The sequence below is a fragment of the Seriola aureovittata genome, chromosome 18, assembly GCF_021018895.1.
Source record: "Seriola aureovittata isolate HTS-2021-v1 ecotype China chromosome 18, ASM2101889v1, whole genome shotgun sequence".
Lineage (NCBI taxonomy): Eukaryota > Metazoa > Chordata > Actinopteri > Carangiformes > Carangidae > Seriola > Seriola aureovittata.
This window is the reverse complement of record NC_079381.1, coordinates 2,653,985-2,673,544: the sequence shown is the minus strand read 5'-3', so window position 1 is coordinate 2,673,544 and position 19,560 is coordinate 2,653,985. Positions and strand designations below refer to the sequence as shown.

General features: G+C 38.3%; 1 protein-coding gene across 4 annotated transcripts; it reads right to left on the bottom strand.

The window, feature by feature from the left end:
• Positions 1-7,232: 7,232 nt before the first annotated feature.
• Positions 7,233-17,495, bottom strand: macir (macrophage immunometabolism regulator). Of its 4 annotated transcripts, XM_056404067.1 has the most exons (3): positions 17,217-17,313; positions 11,771-12,484; positions 7,233-9,527 (listed from the first exon to the last, which is right to left on the bottom strand). In XM_056404067.1, the coding sequence occupies exons 1-2, from the start codon at positions 17,243-17,245 to the stop codon at positions 11,818-11,820; spliced, it is 696 nt and encodes a 231-aa protein (XP_056260042.1). In that variant the 5' UTR covers positions 17,246-17,313; the 3' UTR covers positions 7,233-9,527; positions 11,771-11,817. The 4 variants fall into 4 exon arrangements, with proteins under 4 accessions (XP_056260042.1, XP_056260043.1, XP_056260041.1 ...); XM_056404068.1 differs by lacking the exon at positions 17,217-17,313 and adding an exon at positions 17,358-17,495 and having other exon boundaries at positions 7,233-12,484; XM_056404066.1 differs by having other exon boundaries at positions 7,233-12,484; positions 17,217-17,312.
• Between the last annotated feature and the right edge of the window lie 2,065 nt (positions 17,496-19,560).

Here is a 19,560-nt window from a genome sequence, read left to right as displayed (position 1 = left end):
TCACAGGTATTCTATTAACCATTAATCAGTGTTACATTAACAATCGTTATCTGTTTTAGATTGTAATAAACAAAGATGAAAAATATTTCCAGAAATAACATTTGAATTGAATTGTGTATGAGAAGGTCGTCAGAAGAAGATGAAGGGAAGAAGACTGGATACTTCAGCACACCCCTCCATGTGTGATCATATGACATCATCGGATCAGGGAAATGTTTATGTGTTGCTTAGCAACAGTCCAGTACCAGTCCAGTTGCAGAACTATTTGGGATGGCGTAGCGGGCTCATACCTACAACTGAATCACAGCCGTGCTGCTATTCAGTACAACATCATCATCATCACTCCCTCTTGGATGATATTACTTACTAAAAAATTCCAGGGAAATTTTGAGTGCCACGGGGGCTACTGCCGGGATGAGTACATGATTTATTTTCGTTTTTATGAACTTCTATGCCTTTATATACTATGATGTTTTTATGAGGTTTTATGCCATACTGTAGTATGACATTTTTTGACATTTTTATGCCTTTCTATACTGTGACTTTTTTTTAAATTAAATGCCACTCTTCTCGCCATACTATATGTTGATGTTTTTTGGTATTTTTATGCCTTAGTATACTATGATGTTTTGTGCCTTACAATATTATGACGTCTTTTGACATTTTTATGCCTGACTATACTATGACGTTTTTTTAAATTTTATGGCATACTATACTATGACGTTTTTTGACATGTTCACGCAATAGTACACAATTAAGTTTTTTGGCATTTTTATGCCTTACTATACTGTGACGTTTTGTGCCTGACTATACTATGACGTTTTATTGTCATTTTTATGCCTTAGTATACGATGACATTTTTTGAAATTTTATGCCATACTATACTATGATGTTTTTTGATATTTATATGTCTTACTATACAATTATGTTTTCATGACATTTCATGCCTAATGGACAATCTTTTGTGATATATCATGGATTAGTATACTAAAATATCCCTGATATCATGCTATACCATGAGCTTGTGATGTAGAAGTATTGTGGTACAATGGTCAGGACTACTGCCTAACACTGACAAGGTCATGGGTTCAATCCCTGTTTTGGGGCTTTACTGTCCTATGATGCTTTTTGGCATTTTTACGCCTTACTATACTATGACGTTTTTTGCCATTTTTATGCCATACTATACTATGACGTTTTTTGCCATTTTTATGCTCTACTATAATATGACGTTTTTTGGCATTTTTTTGCCTTATTATACTGTGACGTTTTATGCCATACTATACTATGATGTTTTTTGCCATTTTTATGACTTAATATACTATGACGTTTTTTGAAATTTTATGCCATACTATACTATGACGTTTTTTGCCATTTTTATGCTCTACTATAATATGACTTTTTTTGGCATTTGTTTGCCTTACTATACTGTGACGTTTTGTGCCTGACTATACTATGACGTTTTTTGCCATTTTTACGCCTTATTATACTATGACGTTTTTTGAAATTTTATGCCATACTATACTATGACGTTTTTTGCCATTTTTATGCTCTACTATAATATGACTTTTTTTGGCATTTGTTTGCCTTACTATACTGTGACGTTTTGTGCCTGACTATACTATGACGTTTTTTGCCATTTTTATGCCTTAGTATACTATGACGTTTTTTGAAATTTTATGCCATACTATACTATGACGTTTTTTGCCATTTTTATGCTCTACTATAATATGACGTTTTTTGGCATTTTTTTGCCTTATTATACTGTGACGTTTTATGCCATACTATACTATGATGTTTTTTGCCATTTTTATGACTTAATATACTATGACGTTTTTTGAAATTTTATGCCATACTATACTATGACGTTTTTTGCCATTTTTATGCTCTACTACAATATATATATTTTTTTGGCATTTTTATGCCTTACTATACTGTGACGTTTTGTGCCTGACTATACTATGACGTTTTATTGTCATTTTTATGCCTTAGTATACGATGACATTTTTTGAAATTTTATGCCATACTATACTATGATGTTTTTTGATATTTATATGTCTTACTATACAATTATGTTTTCATGACATTTCATGCCTAATGGACATTTATTTGTGATATATCATGGATTAGTATACTAAAATATCCCTGATATCATGCTATACCATGAGCTTGTGATGTAGAAGTATTGTGGTACAATGGTCAGGACTACTGCCTAACACTGACAAGGTCATGGGTTCAATCCCTGTTTTGGGGCTTTACTGTCCTATGATGCTTTTTGGCATTTTTACGCCTTACTATACTATGACGTTTTTTGAAATTTTATGGCATACTATACTATGACGTTTTTTTGACATTTTCACGCAATAGTACACAATGAAGTTTTTGGGCATTTTTATGCCTTACTATACTGTGACGTTTAATGCCATACTATACTATGATGTTTTTTGCCATTTTTATGACTTAATATACTATGACGTTTTTTGAAATTTTATGCCATACTATACTATGACGTTTTTTTGTCATTTTCACGCAATAGTACACAATGAAGTTTTTTGGCATTTTTATGCCTTACTATACTGTGACTTTTTTAAAAATTAAATGCCACTCTTCTCGCCATACTATATGTTGATGTATTTTGGTATTTTTATGCCTTAGTATACTATGATGTTTTGTGCCTTACAATATTATGACGTCTTTTGACATTTTTATGCCTTACTATACTATGACGTTTTTTGCCTTACTATACTATGACGTTTTATTTTTTTAATTTTATGCTATACTATACTATGACGTTTTTTGCCATTTTTATGCCTTATTATACTATGATGTTTTTTTTAAATTTTATGCCATACAATACAACAACGTTTTTTGACATTTTTATGCTCCACTATAATATGACTTTTTTTTTTTATATCTTAGTATACTATGACATTTTTTGCCATTTTTATGCCTTATTATACTGTGACGTTTTATGCCATACTATACTGTGACGTTTTATGCCATACTATACTATGACGTTTTTTTGACATTTTTATGCCTTATTATACTGTGACGTTTTATGCCATACTATAATATGACTTTTTTTTTTTATATCTTAGTATGATATGACATTTCTTTATGTTATGTTTTCTTCATGCCAGACTATATGATGAGGTTTTTATGAATTATTATGCCGGGGTGTCGTGTGGCGTAGTGGTCTAAGCAGGCGCCCCATGTGTAGAGGCTACAGTCCTCGCTGCAGTTTGCCCCGGTTCGAGTCCCGCATCGGACGGCCTTTACTGCATGTCATTCCCCCTCTCTCTGCCTCCCCATTTCCTGTCTCTCTCCACTATCCTGTCCAATAAAGGCACAAAAGCCCAAAAAAATATACTTTAAAAAAAAAAAAAAAAAGAAATATTATGCCATCCTATACTATGAGGTTTCTGAAATTTTCACGCGATATTATACAATGAAGTTTTTTGGCATTTTTATGCCTTACTATACTGTGACGTTTTAAGCCATACTATACTATGATGTTTTTTGCCATTTTTATGACTTAATATACTATGACGTTTTTTGAAATTTTATGCCATACTATACTATGACGTTTTTTGCCATTTTTATGCTCTACTATAATATGACGTTTTTTGGCATTTTTTTTGCCTTACTATACTGTGACGTTTTGTGCCTGACTATACTATGACGTTTTTTGCCATTTTTATGCCTTATTATAATATGACGTTTTTTGAAATTTTATGCCATACTATACTATGACGTTTTTTGCCATTTTTATGCTCTACTTCAATATGTATTTTTTTGGCATTTTTATGCCTTACTATACTGTGACGTTTTGTGCCTGACTATACTATGACGTTTTATTGTCATTTTTATGCCTTAGTATACTACGACATTTTTTGAAATTTTATGCCATACTATACTATGATGTTTTTTGATATTTATATGTCTTACTATACAATTATGTTTTCATGACATTTCATGCCTAATGGACAATCTTTTGTGATATATCATGGATTAGTATGCTAAAATATCCCTGATATCATGCTATACCATGAGCTTGTGATGTAGAGGTATTGTGGTACAATGGTCAGGACTACTGCCTAACACTGACAAGGTCATGGGTTCAATCCCTGTTTTGGGGCTTTACTGTCCTATGATGCTTTTTGGCATTTTTATGCCTTACTATACTATGACGTTTTTTGAAATTTTATGGCATACTATACTATGACGTTTTTTTGACATTTTCACGCAATAGTACACAATGAAGTTTTTTGGCATTTTTATGCCTTACTATACTGTGACGTTTTATGCCATACTATACTATGATGTTTTTTGCCATTTTTATGACTTAATATACTATGACGTTTTTTGAAATTTTATGCCATACTATACTATGACGTTTTTTGCCATTTTTATGCTCTACTATAATATGAATTTTTTTGGCATTTTTTTGCCATACTATACTGTGACGTTTTGTGCCTGACTATACTATGACGTTTTTTGCCATTTTTATGCCTTATTATAATATGACGTTTTTTGAAATTTTATGCCATACTATACTATGACGTTTTTTGCCATTTTTATGCTCTACTACAATATTTTTTTTTTTGGGCATTTTTATGCCTTACTATACTGTGACGTTTTGTGCCTGACTATACTATGACGTTTTATTGTCATTTTTATGCCTTAGTATACGATGACATTTTTTGAAATTTTATGCCATACTATACTATGATGTTTTTTGATATTTATATGTCTTACTATACAATTATGTTTTCATGACATTTCATGCCTAATGGACAATCTTTTGTGATATATCATGGATTAGTATACTAAAATATCCCTGATATCATGCTATACCATGAGCTTGTGATGTAGAAGTATTGTGGTACAATGGTCAGGACTACTGCCTAACACTGACAAGGTCATGGGTTCAATCCCTGTTTTGGGGCTTACTGTCCTATGATGCTTTTTGGCATTTGTTTGCCTTACTATACTGTGACGTTTTGTGCCTGACTAAACTATGACATTTTTTGCCATTTTTATGACTTAATATACTATGACGTTTTTTTAAATTTTATGCCATACTATACTATGACGTTTTTTTGACATTTTCACGCAATAGTACACAATGAAATTTTTGGCATTTTTATGCCTTACTATACTGTGACGTTTATGCCATACTATACTATGATGTTTTTTGCCATTTTTATGACTTAATATACTATGACGTTTTTTGAAATTTTATGCCATACTATACTATGACGTTTTTTGCCATTTTTATGCTCTACTATAATATGTATTTTTTTGGCATTTTTATGCCTTACTATACTGTGACGTTTTGTGCCTGACTATACTATGACGTTTTTTTGTCATTTTTATGCCTTAGTATACTACGACATTTTTTGAAATTTTATGCCATACTATACTATGATGTTTTTTGATATTTATATGCCTTATTATACTATGACGTTTTTTGAAATTTTATACTATACTATGACGTTTTTCCATCCATACCTTCAGCTGTAACACAGCCAAAATGATCAGCAAATCAAAAAAGAAAAGTAAAGAAAATGTCCAAAAAAGGACAGAGGGACCCCTGAGGGTTAATAAATCCCATGAACCGCTATTTAAATTACCACTATTATGTTTTTTTCTGTGCTAAATTTAACATTACTGGGGAGGAGAGCAACGCGACTAGAAGTGACAGCGAGAGAGGGCTAGTAGCTTCTCCTCTTTTCTGTCTCAGCGGAGACCGTCACAACTTCATTCACTATTTTAACAAAACAAAACAAAAAGCAACGAAGGAAGCAGTAAATGGACTTACATATTTAAGACCTAACTAAATGTAATTTAAGACCTAACATGCGGCTAATGTAAAGCTAGCGGAGCTTGGAGAGTTGGTTATCTGGTTGCTAGGCGCACGCAGGCACGCACACAGGTCAGGAGCTGCCGTTGCCATGGCAATGTTAAAATCTGCCCAGAATTTGGCTTCTACATGGCTTCAAACAACTGCAAAATATGAGAAAACCGTTACTTCTTTTCATAAACCGAAAAGACCGTGCCAGACACTGAAGCCAGAAGTTTCTACAGTCTCTATTTTATTCAGATATTCCTTAAAATGAGTGCGTAAGCTCAGTGCGAAGACAGAGTGAGATTCTTTTGAAAAAAAAGACGATTACATTAGGTGTCAATGAGAGTGAGACAGGTATTGCTGCCGGACTCGGCACCCCCGTTTAAATTTTGTGCAGACCCTGCCTGTCAAAGTTACATTTTATGAATCCCAACAACTATGTCTACATTTTCAGAAAGAATTATTTGTCTCCTTTTTACGGTTTGGCCGCGAGCTCGAGTTAAAAATAAAAATAAAGGTTATTTTTTACTGCTTCACGCACTCTAGCCAACTGACGCTTTCACTCTAACTTTGAAGAAAAAGTGATTTGCACTCCTCCTTTGAGTGCTCACAGTTTGAAAAGTTTAAATGTTATGTAAAAACAGTTCCTGTCTTTTTGAGAGAGCAGAAGTTTTCCTCCGTTTTATAGTTTGAATCACATTTCTACATGCAGTTATGAGAGAGCTGCGTGACTCAGAAAAAAGGTGCAATTTTGTAGAAAAAATGCATTATTTATTCCCAGTTTTTTGGGAATAACTTTGGGAAAAATTGGAATTTTAACACCAAAAGTCATAGCACCCCTTTCGGGATCAAGACGCACGTTTTGATGTATATATTACCGGGGTTTTCTCAAAGCTGCGGGATGAGTTACGCGCCGAAATTTGTCGGAAGAATAATAAACCCGAAACAGAATATTAATAGAGGCACTCCTCTCTATTCTAGCTGTAGAGGAGTGCCTCGGAGCTGAGCACCCATGGCACTAATTAATCAGAGAAACCCACACAAGTTTAATTAACGATTAATGATTTAAAGCCTCACATACTGTTCATACTGCCTCAAATTTGGTTCTGAGCTCCACACACGCCTCCGATTATGGATAAGCCAAAAAGTTAGGTGGAGTCAGGCACTGCCAAGAAGGCAAAGGTGGAGCAGCTCTCTCTGAGTTTCAAACCTGTGGGTGAAATCATGGACGCTACGCTGCCAATTTGATGTTTTAATGTACAGACCTGTTTTCTATTCTGCACAATAGTGTATTCAAAACTCAGCTCATAGGTTTTAACTGAGGGCTGCAGACCTGCAGTCTCTCATCAGACAGAAATATAAAGTCTCAACTTCCTTCTGATTTTCTGTTTGAAATAACCTTTAATGATCTAACAGTCATTGGTTAACATCAAGCGTACATTTTCAGTTTGGCTTCAGGAATCAATAGAAGTGCATAAGAGTGACTTTACATACAGTTTATGGTGAAACAGTTTGTATACCCCCTGAGCTTTAAATCAAAGTGTCTCAAAATAAAATGACGTCATGTTTTCAGATCACTCTATGCTTTTCTTGGCAGTTGTGGCCATTTTAGACCACTATTAGCAACTGTTTAACATTTAAATAATTTTTAATGTGAATAGTGTCTAATATAGAGCTATAATTTGCTAAATGCTAACCATCTTCACCCCAACAATAACCTGTTTACATGTAGGTTTATGTGTGTGGGACGTTGTGTGTGCTAGTGAGATATTTTCTCCAACACACAGTAACAATAGATGTTTTTAACATGATCATCATCATTAACACTCTGAAGTCTAAGCTGATTTATAACATCAGTAACAGAGCAGTGAAGCACAGCTGTGTCCAGCATGAGGTTAAACAAACAGAGAATTGTCGTTACTTTAATTCATTTATTCATTGACTAGAAAATTAACTAAAACAAACAGAATAAATAAAGTGAGCACAATAAAGTAAAAGAAAAAACATGTCAACCCAATAGGTTTTCAGTCAGTCTGCAGCCAGTGACGGTGAACAACACTGTAACTGACTAAACCTCACGATGCCGCTCAGACACAGATCATGATTCTGCCTTTATTTTCTGAGAAAAGATCTCTGTGAATTTCAGTGAATTTTAAGATAAGAACCTCAGCTCCACTGAAGACACATGTTCCATCCAGATGTGGTGCAAACTAAATTTAATTGAATGTCCAGAAAACCATCAAAATTCAATTTATGTTATTGTCCCTTCATGTATATTTGTTTCATGAAAATGAACAGTTGACGCCATTAAAGCACTGCAGAAGAAGATGAGGTCATTGAAAGAGCTGCAGGTGGAAAACATGATGGAAATCTGACTTTTGACTTCAGTGCACATTTAAAGGTATTGCTATTGCTACATAGCTAACATTAGCATTAGCAGTTCAGCAACAAACTTGATTTCTTTACTCACCAACAGCTGTTTCCAGAGGTGGAAACAAACACCAATGAATAAATAAATAATAATCTTGTCTTTATCACATCTTTTCTTCTACTGAAGTTAGCATGCTAACCAGCTAGCTCCAGCCCAGTTGGACCACCTCATCACTTTCTGATACTGATTCACTGTTGCGTCCAGTATTATGACTTCTCGTATTGTAAAAGCCACATTGGCTGAAGCTCTTGGCAAGACTGGTAAGTAAACAGCTGTTAATGCTAACGTTAGCCATGTAGCAATAGCAAAACTTGGCAAATAGCCATTAAGCCACATGCTCTATGCACATCATCACCGATTTATTGCATTTTGCTTTTATCAATACACAAACTTCCACCTGAGCTGAGTGGAAAAGTTCCTTTGTGATATTTTTTTTTTTTTTTCTAATTTCCAGGATTCAAAATTTTCTGCGAGCAAATTTAAAATGAGCATAAAAACAGGTGGATAGAGATGCAGTGTCCATCATGCTCCACCTGCTGATCTAACACTGTGGACAAAATCCTTATTTTGATCATTCACCTCATGTGGACGTCTCATGTTATTCAAGTATTCGGAACAACTAAATCCCACATCCACGCTCTTCACATTGATTCAAAGATGAAGAACATGTGGCCACTGTATTCTGGACTATTTTCAAAAACATCTACAAACATATTTATACTAAATATTTAAAGCCTCTATGAGCAGGATTTGAATTTATCTGACTGGTGACTTGCAGGATCTGAGATTGAATTGCCTCAAAGTAACACACACCGCACCAGTTTGACTCTTTTTCTACAACAAAACAATTTGAAAGATGCCATCATCACATAAAATTTAACACAGAGGTCCAGATGTTACATGTTACATGTTAATAAAGTTAATGGAAATGTCTAATGTTTTAGTGTCAAAACACTGAAGTTCTGAGATAAAGAAATCACAATTTCCTCTCAAAGCAACAAAACAAACTGTGCGAAAACTCAGGGGGTGTACGGATGTTTCTGCAGAACTGTAAGTGTTCACATGGCTTGCTTATATACAATATTGCAGCGTTTACTGTGAACACCTAACTGGTGCCGTGGTGGTGACAATGTCAAGGTGCACTGCTGTTTCCAGAGAGAGTCTGTAGTAGACGTCCAACAGTGCAATCAGGTGCAGAAAACTCTGTTTCTGCAGGAGAGGCATTGGAAACACGTCCGTTACCAGCTGTAAGGGGAACACACACACTCATTAAAAAGACACACCTGTACATACTGTTGTTGTGCACCCATAACCAATATACAAAACTAGAGATGCACCAATATGCTTTTCTAAAGCCAATATATTCCCAACCATACTTGCCCACAATAGCCACTGAACAGGCGTAAAAAAGACTGAGGTGATGCTCCACTCATCTGTCTGTATCTCTCCACATCTGGAGGACAATACTGCAGGGATACAGGTGTTTTCTGATCTCTGATCTCCAACCAGGTCAAAGGTCACTGCTGTCACCAACATGAATTGCTATAATCATTCATCTCCCTGATCCCCCTCTGTGTGAGTATCTGTAAGACATGGAGGGAAACGTCCACGTCCTCGTCCTGTGTAAAAATACATTCTGAAGTTGAGCTGGAGCTAAATGAAGCGTCAGCAGTCTGAGTTAGACAAACTAGAGAGTGGATCGTCTCCCCCGCAGACTGCAGTACGGTCACATCAGGAGGGGATCATGATGGTGGATCACCGAGACTAGAGGTCTGAGAAGCTGAGCATGAAACTGAAAAGTTCCTGGTTTGGGTCTGGCTGAGGGACCTCTGCTGTGTGTCATCCCTCTCCTTTCTCTGACGCTTCTCTAATCACAGTGTGGACAGAGGGAATGATCACAGTAGGACTGGTCATTCCAAAATGTTCAATATCAGTACTGTTACAGATTCTTAATGATACTTTTTCAATACCAATTTGATCAAATCCATTTTGACAAAAAGAAAATTACAACGCACATTATAGTACAATTTTTTTATAGTTCTAGTATTATATATTATAGTTATAGTATATAGTTTTATTTTGAGGCTCAGTCTCTTTGCTCACTCAAACGTGTTCATGTAAATAAACAGCCAATCACCAGCATTATTAGATCTTGGTCAAGGCATGCTGCATACTGAGTGGCTCACTTACACTGATGACATTACTCATTTACTATTATCAAAGGACAAGACTATTTTTGATCCTTGATACAATCAAACCAATTCAGTCAGTCCATAAAAGTATCACAGTTCAATACCCAGCGTGAGTGTTGTATTAAGATCCTTTAAAGGTCCATATAGTATAAAGGTCTCTGTCCATGTGTTGTTTGATTATAGATCAGGTCTAGGTTCTTTATTAATACTGTGAAAGTATCAAAGCCTCAGTCCACAGAGAAATGCACACAGCCTGTATTCAGAAACTGAGCCTTAAAACCAGCCGTCAGGACTTCTGGAACTTTGTGATGTCACAACAAAGCAGTCACTGCTCTCAGCCATGCCCCAAGCCCCGCCCACCTGGATCCACCATCCAACCTTGCAGGATTTGGTTTCTCTGAGTGTTAACCTATAATCTGCTATATTTTTATTCAATCCCTCAGAAAACAGTCAGATCATTGGATTAACACGTCAAATAAAACACAGGGAAAGTGTAAAATATGGGACCTTTAATCAGCTCACCTTTACCTGCCTCTCAGTAAACAGACTGAGTGGAGCATCAATTAGTTTTTTCCACATGTCCACCTCATGGTAAATAAGAAGTTTAAAAACACATTGACAGCAATAAATAAATTAGCAACGTACTAAAAGTATCATCTTGCTGATTTGACAGTTGTATGCAAAACGTCCATGAACACAACTCCTCACAGATAAGCAGTAAATCTATAATTGGCCTGGTAGCAACGGTGCATTTAAAGCTGATACAGTATGTGATATGTGCTTCTCTCAGCTGTCAGCTGATATATTAGTGCGTCTCTGACCAGTACAAACACACAACACTGTCAATAAATAGGTTCACTAGTTATTGCTAAGTTTATATACAGTGCACTCAGAAAGTCTTCAGACCCCTTCACTTGTTTCACTTTTTGTTATGTTGCAGCTTTATGCTAAAATTATTTATAATTTTTACCCATAATGACAAAGAGAAAACTGAATTTTAGATATTTTGCACTTTAAATTGATCTAATTTAAACAATTTTATCATGAGGCTGCAACATAACAAGATGTAAGACAAGTGAAGGGGTCTGAATACTTTCTGAATGCACTGTAATTCACATTTTTTTTTAACCTCAACACCTCATTACGATGTGAGGACTAATTTAAGGATTTTCTTCACCACGTTATGTGTACAGTACAAGGTAAAACCCCCAGTTAATAATAAACAGGATTATCAGACTGTCTTCTTAAGGAACCCTTTATAATCTGAGTAGAAAGAGACCAGGCTGGAAATAGCACCTAAACCCCAGAGGGTGACCGACGCCTCAACAGGCCTTCCACTGTGCTCATGTCTTGTTCCTGGTAAACACGCGCTCCCCCCGCAGGGTAAGGTGCTGCAGCTGGTACTGTAACACCTCAGTGTCCGATGACTCTTTGATGCTTATTTTGTCCAGGTTAAGGTAGTCCAGGGACTTGGACTGGGCTCCCTTTCCTTTAAGCAGACATAGGGGTAGTGGAGCATGCAGACCCCTCCCAGGCCCAGGCTCTCCGTGGGCCAGGGACCTGAGGAAGGTGTCGCTGGAGCTGGGCATACGCCTCCGCCTCCGCCCGTTGGCAGCAGGGATGTCGTAGGGTTGGTAGTAGCGATTTTTGCCTTTGAAGATTCGTGAAGACCGGTGGATGCCCAAGTCCACAGACTTGGGGACAGGACTCTGGATGGGGCTGGACACGGACTCTGATACAGAGCTCTTTTCTGGGGCGCCTTCTGACCACTTGTGGGCCAGTTTGAGCAGCTCCTCACCGGTGGTGAAGCCCACCAGATAGTTAGAGTCCATGTGCAGGATCTGGTATCCTGCGACAGTCCCTCTGATGGGGGAACACGGGGTGCTGGCACAGCGAGGTCTCTCTGCTTCTGGTTTCAGTGTGGCCTTGATCTCAGCTGCAGGGAGGATGGAGACGTGTGTCCGGGACACTCCACTGATATCCATCTCCATCCTGACAGACATATCCTGACTGAAAGGCAGAGAAACAACATCAATTAAGTCAGTCTGGTGTCTGGAGAACAGATACAACAAAACGTCAAGTACAAGATCCAGCTGCTCCTCGTCATCATTCACTTTCTGGTCTAACACTGACTGTGTTTACATGCATTCAAATGTTCTGGCTGGCAGAGAACCAGTACACTGCAAAAACCTGAACAACAGTACACTCAGTACATCACAAATCATGATGAGGCTTTTATCATGTTAGTTTAATATGACAGTTACAAATCAGAGAGATAACACTGATGAACCTGGAACATCTCAGTCTGTCTGTCAGAGTAACTCATCAAAACAAAACAGGGATTTTTCAGACCCCTCAATGTCCAACCGCTCAGTAAGTGTACATGAAGTACTCACCAACAAATATACACAAAAAGCTGATTTCATGACCTTCACTGCTGTAGGTGGTGCAAACGTGAACATAAGTGTCATTAACTCTTGAGAGATTTAACGACACTCACCAGAAGGTAGCGATAATGCACCAACAAGCAGTTCACCAACCCTCAAAAAAGAAAAACATCAGAAGAAGAACTGTTTAACAGCGACACCCAAGGCGACTGTAATGGAGCCAGTGGTGGAGCCTGTACTAGCCTGTAATTGATTTAATGTTTTTGAACTGTTTCAGGTTAAATAAAATTGTATTCCATCGCACCTACAGTTTACATCTACTTCTCCTCTCTCTTTTTTCACTTCTGCTTGTTTTCACTGAACCTAACAAAGTCGTCATGATACTGCTCCAGTGTGGGATTTTAAACAGCATGTCAATGTTCAGGAGTCAAAGGTGTGACATGTAACACAACAGCATCAGTGTCGGTCCCATAGTACCTGCTCTCCCTTTTACATGGACGTCGATCCAGCTCTGTGACGACCTCCAATGCCGACAAAACCACAATGACCCCCAAATTACATGTTCATACCAAGCATCAACCTCTGAGGCTGGAAAATGAAGCCAACACTGAAGAACCAAATCCAGCAGTTCCTCTAATGACCACTAGAGTCTGGCTCCAACAGTGAGTCAATCCCCTTAGACTCCCATGTTAAAATGTCCAACTTTACAGCAGAAATAAACATGTTTACTGCCTGGTACAAAAACAGTTTTGGTCTCTAGATCTAATTTCCTCCTTCATGACAACTGTTTATATAACTCACCTGTTTACATTTTATTAAGGCTTAAAGTTATGCATAATAGAAGGCGTCGACTCTTTGAGCGACAAGTGGGTGAGCGTGTGCTTGCCACAAACCGGCATACGCCAAAATCTCGGCCCTTCCTTTTTGACCATTGTTGGATTAGCCACGAGTACGGCAGAGTCAGGCACTGCCAAGATAGCAATGGAGGAGCAGCTCACTCTGAATTTCAAAACCACTCATAAGACAACTGTGGGTGAGGTCACAGAGACTAGTTCATCTTTATTTACAGTCTATCGTTCGCACCTTTTATACTGTATAGGAAATGTTTGCTCATCCCTCCAACGCCAAGAAAACTACTGATAATTGAACATAAATAACTGATGACGGTAAACATATGACTGTGGTACTGCTGTTATAATCACTATCCCCGGTTACGACCACCTCTTGCACAGCAGTTACATACTCCAATGTGTCCCCCCTAACTTATATCTACAATAGGTCCTAGGTGAATGAGGCCCACATTACAACAGATGACGGAAGTTGTGGGTGCAGCTATAGAAAGTTAACCTGAAGGAATCAGGTTGTCTTTAACAGATTTTTATTGAATCAAATCTAAAACCTTGAAAACCACAAATCATCTTTTGAAAATGAAAGCCGTGTTCAACATCTTCTCTCTTCCTGTATCTGATAGTGATTCGCCAACAACACAGAGAGAGATGGGAGATGGTGGTGTGGTGGTTGCAGAAGCACCTACTTGATATCTGTAAGGAAACGTCAAGTTTCTCGTTCCTGTTCTCAGAAAATAAATTAAGTCATCATGCAGTCGTCGTTATTTTCATACTGATGCTCCAGTCCTGCATTTCAAGCTGCTGCACCCAGCTAGCATCTAACACATACAGATTCAAACAGCTGAGACAGTGATGATGCTGTTCATTGTGAATTCATTGTGAGACTTGACTTGCAGCCCTATGTCCCCAGTGAGCTCGACAGACTCAAACAGTACATAGCTAAAAAAGCTGTATCTGTACATGTGAACACACCATGCACAGTGATTTTCACTGAATGTGTTCGACAATTAGTTAATTATTCTCACTGAAGGTTGGACATTGCTCTTGTAATTAATTCATTAATATTAGCAGTAAACTATCAATTTAGCTAACAGCACCGTCTTAGCTAAATGTTAGCCATCAAACATAGCTACTTAGCCACAAATTCTACTTATTAGTGCAACAAGCAGGACTTTAGCAGCAGGGACACATTGAAATGATCAGGTCAAAGCTCATCTACAACATCAATCTAATGATCACCAAGATCCTGTAAATGAAAAGCTTTCAGCCATCTCCCACTGCAGCTAAGCTAACTGGTGACTTAGCCTTAGCCCTGTGGATGAGCTACAGTTAGGTGTATCATCATCTGATGATACAGGACTCACACTCACCTCCATAACTTATCTACGTCACCATGTAACACATTTGCATAAAGCCAGTTACTAGCTAGTTTGGCACACCCTCAAACAAAGCTGATTAGAGCACAGGCCTGGTTAGTTTTAGCCAAGCATCAACCTCCGGGGCTGAAATATGAAGCCAACACTGCAGTTCCTCTAATGACCACTAGAGTCTGGCTCCAATGGTGAGTCAATCCCATAGACTCCCATGTTAAAATGTCCAACTTTACAGCAGAAATAAACATGTTTTTGAATTTTATCAAGGTTTAAGGTTATGTATAATTGAGGGCGTGGCCTCTTTGAGTGACAGGTGGTTGAGCATATGCTTGCCACAAACAAGCATGCACTGAAATCTCTGCTCACCCCTCCTCTGTGGGCGGCGTCACAGAGGCTATGTCCATCTTTATGTACAGTCCATGGTTTTAGTGTGTCATCATGTCATGATGGCACTGTTCTTTTTTCGGTGCGTACACAAGTTCCCTTTGTATACAAAAAAAAACAACTGTGCAGGTTTATTATAGTTGTATGGTAGATGACAGCAGAACAACATTTTACCAGCAACGTTAGCTTCGGTGTTTCCTGACAGAAGACATTTTCCACTTCAGTGGCATTTTAGTACATTTCCCTCATGCACAACTATTAACAGGGAAATATGTAGGAAAATGTAATACATGGATTGCGACTGAAAGACTACAATAAGCAGGTAATGAGCATAATAATATTCACAGAACAGAGGCGCTTAATCAATCTATCAATTCAATCAATTATGTTCTGTTACTTCGTTTTAGTTATTAGTTACTGAGTTTTACAGTTTACATTCAGAATCTCCACGCCAGCGAGAGGATGGGGCTGCCCCCCACCAGGCTTTCAGATGTTTGGCCAATCAGAAGAAAGCAGGCTTTTAAGGAGGTCTGTTAATGAGAACTGAGCTAATTTCCTGTTTAACTGAGGGGCTGTATAACAGGCAGTTGGAGATAAATAAGGACTAAGGAATAAAAAATATAAATGAACATAACAGGTGTCCTTTAATAAAAGTTACCAACTTTTAACCACTATGCTACAAATCCCTGTAGAGCACTGAGGTTGTGAGTAAATGTTTCATGTCCTTACATAACTGATAATGGGCATTAATATTATGTACAGCTGTGATCGGTTGTGTATCCTCAGTAAGTGGCTCTGTACTGAAAAAAACTGAAGAACCTTAAACTACTGGTTGTGTGAGCTCATTATATAAGTATACTACCTTTATTATTCCTGACAAACACATGAATAATGAATAATATAAATAATGAATTCATGCTACCTTACAGTCAATAATAAATATACATATATTATACACGTATTATACAAAAATTAAAGACCATCACACGTAAATCTGGATGACTCAGATTTCAGGTCAACATTTTTCTTTAGAATCACCTTTACCAAGGAAAACTGCTGACAGGGCTGTGGCTGATGGCAACAGTATCAGTATGTATGAGCACTACAGTCTGAATGGAAAAATAATACAGTAAACAGGGAGGGTGTGGACCGGTTTCCTGATTTCCGTGATATAAAAACACTCAATAACAACTGTGTTCTTTGTTTCAACTGCTGTTATAATGATGGTGAAATCAAACACAGATGAACCAGCATACACACACACACACATAGAGAGAGATAGAGAGAGAGAAAGAGAGAGAGAGAGAGAGAGAGAGAGAGAGAGAGAGAGAGAGAGAGAGAGAGAGAGAGAGAGAGAGAGAGAGAGAGAGAGAGAGAGAGGTAGAAGCCGCAGTGGAGGCCTGTGGTCGCTATGGCGCGGCTAAATCGTGCCGTACCGAGCCAGAGACAGAAAACCCTCCCGGTGCATCAGCCCTGCAACACCAGGCCTCACACTCAGACCTCAGATCCCACAGAGCCGCGAGAGCCGCGGTGCGGGGTGCCGGGTGAGAGCTGTGTGAGGGATGACATGACAGAGTAAAGATGGCTGTGCTAGAGACGACAGGCCGGCTCATCCTGTCCTCTGCTGGAGGAGAAGCCCTGTGTCCCTGCACCGCCGGCACAGAGGACAGTGTCCTCACCCTGTGTCCTCAGCGCTGGACCACCCAGGTTTAAATGCGACGTACAATCATTTAAAACACCGACTTCACACCTGATGACAAGATCAAGTCGCGAGCGCATCTGATGCCGTCTGATCGGCTGGAGGAAGATGATTCATCCCCGTGGTTTAATCCCCATCAGATATAAATCAGTTATTGTTGATAAGCTCAGAGGAAACAGAACCAGAACAAACCTGTTTGACTGCGGACGATCCGGGGTTCAGCTCCTCCTCTGTGAGTCTCCAGCCTCCGTCTCCGTGTTCCGTCAACAGCAGCACAGGAACACTTCCGGTCTGTCACAGAAAACTGTTACACTGTCTGTCGTAACGACGGGCTCAGAGCGGTCATGACTAACACACACACACACACACACACACACACACACACACACACACACACACACACTCAATAGCCTATCTAAAAATATATATATATTATATATATATATTATATATTATACATAATCAACATGACATTCAATTTATACATAAATGCAGATTAACAAAACCCAGGCAATTTAGAGAATATATTTCTATATTTATTTATATTTAGACTCTTGATCTTTTAAATACTAAAAAACGTAATAAGACTGTCAAACTATATAATGACCTATTTAAAGAGGAATAATCTGATAATTATATAGGATATACTAACACACAGACACAGTTTGGGATTATAATAGGAAATAATATACAAAATTAGAGACGTTTCATTTTAAATTATACACATGGTTTATTCTGTAAATCAGGTACTTTCAAGATTCAGAGACAAAGTTGACAGGGAATATACACATTCCCTGTCAAATTATGAAACAGGGTATTTGTCATTTATTTTATGCTTTTATATTTCTTTAAGATGTTGACTGGTTCAACTATTCATTTAGAAAAAAAGACATGAAAATGATTTGAATTGAATGGAAACGTTTCATTTTACCAAAGCCTAGTCTTTTCATCAGGGGAGGAGATGGAGTAGAGCTGAATACTTGGCTGCAGTAGTTCCTCACTATAAGACCTCTGCTTCAGTCTCCAGAGGACTCATGGAGGGGGGAGGTGGTACTTGTTACCATAGCTACAGTATTCTAGATGACAGCGCGGTGCAGTAAAGACCTGGTGCTGTGATGTTGGTAAGTGTTGCACATACCTACACATACCACATACCATCCCTGCTGAGTTTCCCCCCGCTGCCTCTCCAGGTTAAATATCTCTCATTTTAATTCAATTCATCAACTTAATTCATCGATGTTGGACCTTCCTCTGCTACTGTGAGGCCTTCTGAACTTTAGATTGTGGTGGTTCTTCTTGGACCTCGGCAAACTTCAGGCTTTAAAGCTGCACCTCTTACAACTAAAACTAAATCGGGTCCCCGATTTGAGGTTCAACAGAAACCCTCTAATTAGGTGAATTAGAATCAACCGTAGACGAGGACTCATTTATCACACTGAGATTCTGAGAGTTTCACTGAATGCAAGTTTATCTGCAACATGGCGTGTATACAAACAAAACTCTGATCTGTCCTGGCAACAGTATGGCAGCCCCCACGGGTGCTTCAGATTACACAAGTCAAGCAGACATCCTATATTAGAAAATCACCCACAGACAAAGGAAAAACCTCTCCTTATATACATTTTGGGGGTCGCATCTGTGCGACGGTTGCTAGGGCCATCTGCTTTCAATACAAAGAATGATTATATTTTAATTTCTACATTTTGCTCCCTTCCTGAGCCACGCCAGGTCACGATGACGCAGCCAAGGCGTCTTGTTACCAAACTTTACTGTTGGTAAGTTCATTGTTCCGCCATCACCAGACGATCTGACTGCTCTCTGGTGTCTGAGGTGTTGACCTCAGCTGACACCAACAAAGATCAGCTGTTACCAGAGATGAAACCTCCATATGTCACATGTGCTCAATCATCAACTGTCACATTCTGGAAGTTATACATGCACAAGTGATTTTTCTATATACACTATGTATTATGAGTATATTATGACTATTATTGTAGGTGATAACATATTCCTATCTTCCACCTTCCAACTAAGGATATCATAGTGTGCCAGAGATGCACATTTGCCTGCCAATGTCTGGCTATGATCTAAGAGCTCAGATTTAGTACCCGGGGGGGGGGGGCAAACAAAGGGAGAGAATGACAAAGGCTGATCCAGGCCTCTTATCAGTTCAGGTGTGTCCTAATAGGTTGGGGGGGCTAAATCCCACCTTCCTGGGACTGAGCAGATGTCAGCTTTCAACACTTACCTATAGGTAACCAAAGTCCTAGTCCTGACTGCTTCACACCTGAGTCTTCAAACAGGCTGTTCATTATTGCTCATGTGTCTGTGGGATGTTCACTGCCGATGGGAGACACAGAGCAGTTGAGCAGGTACCAGATAATGAAGTAAGGAC

Coding starts and splice junctions, on each gene's coding strand:
- macir (XM_056404067.1), bottom strand. CDS start 17,245: ATGCGCTCGCGACTTGATCTTGTCATCAG. Junction 12,485..17,216: donor CGACTTGATCTTGTCATCAG/GTGTGAAGTCGG, acceptor TCTGCCTTTCAG/TCAGGATATGTCTGTCAGGA.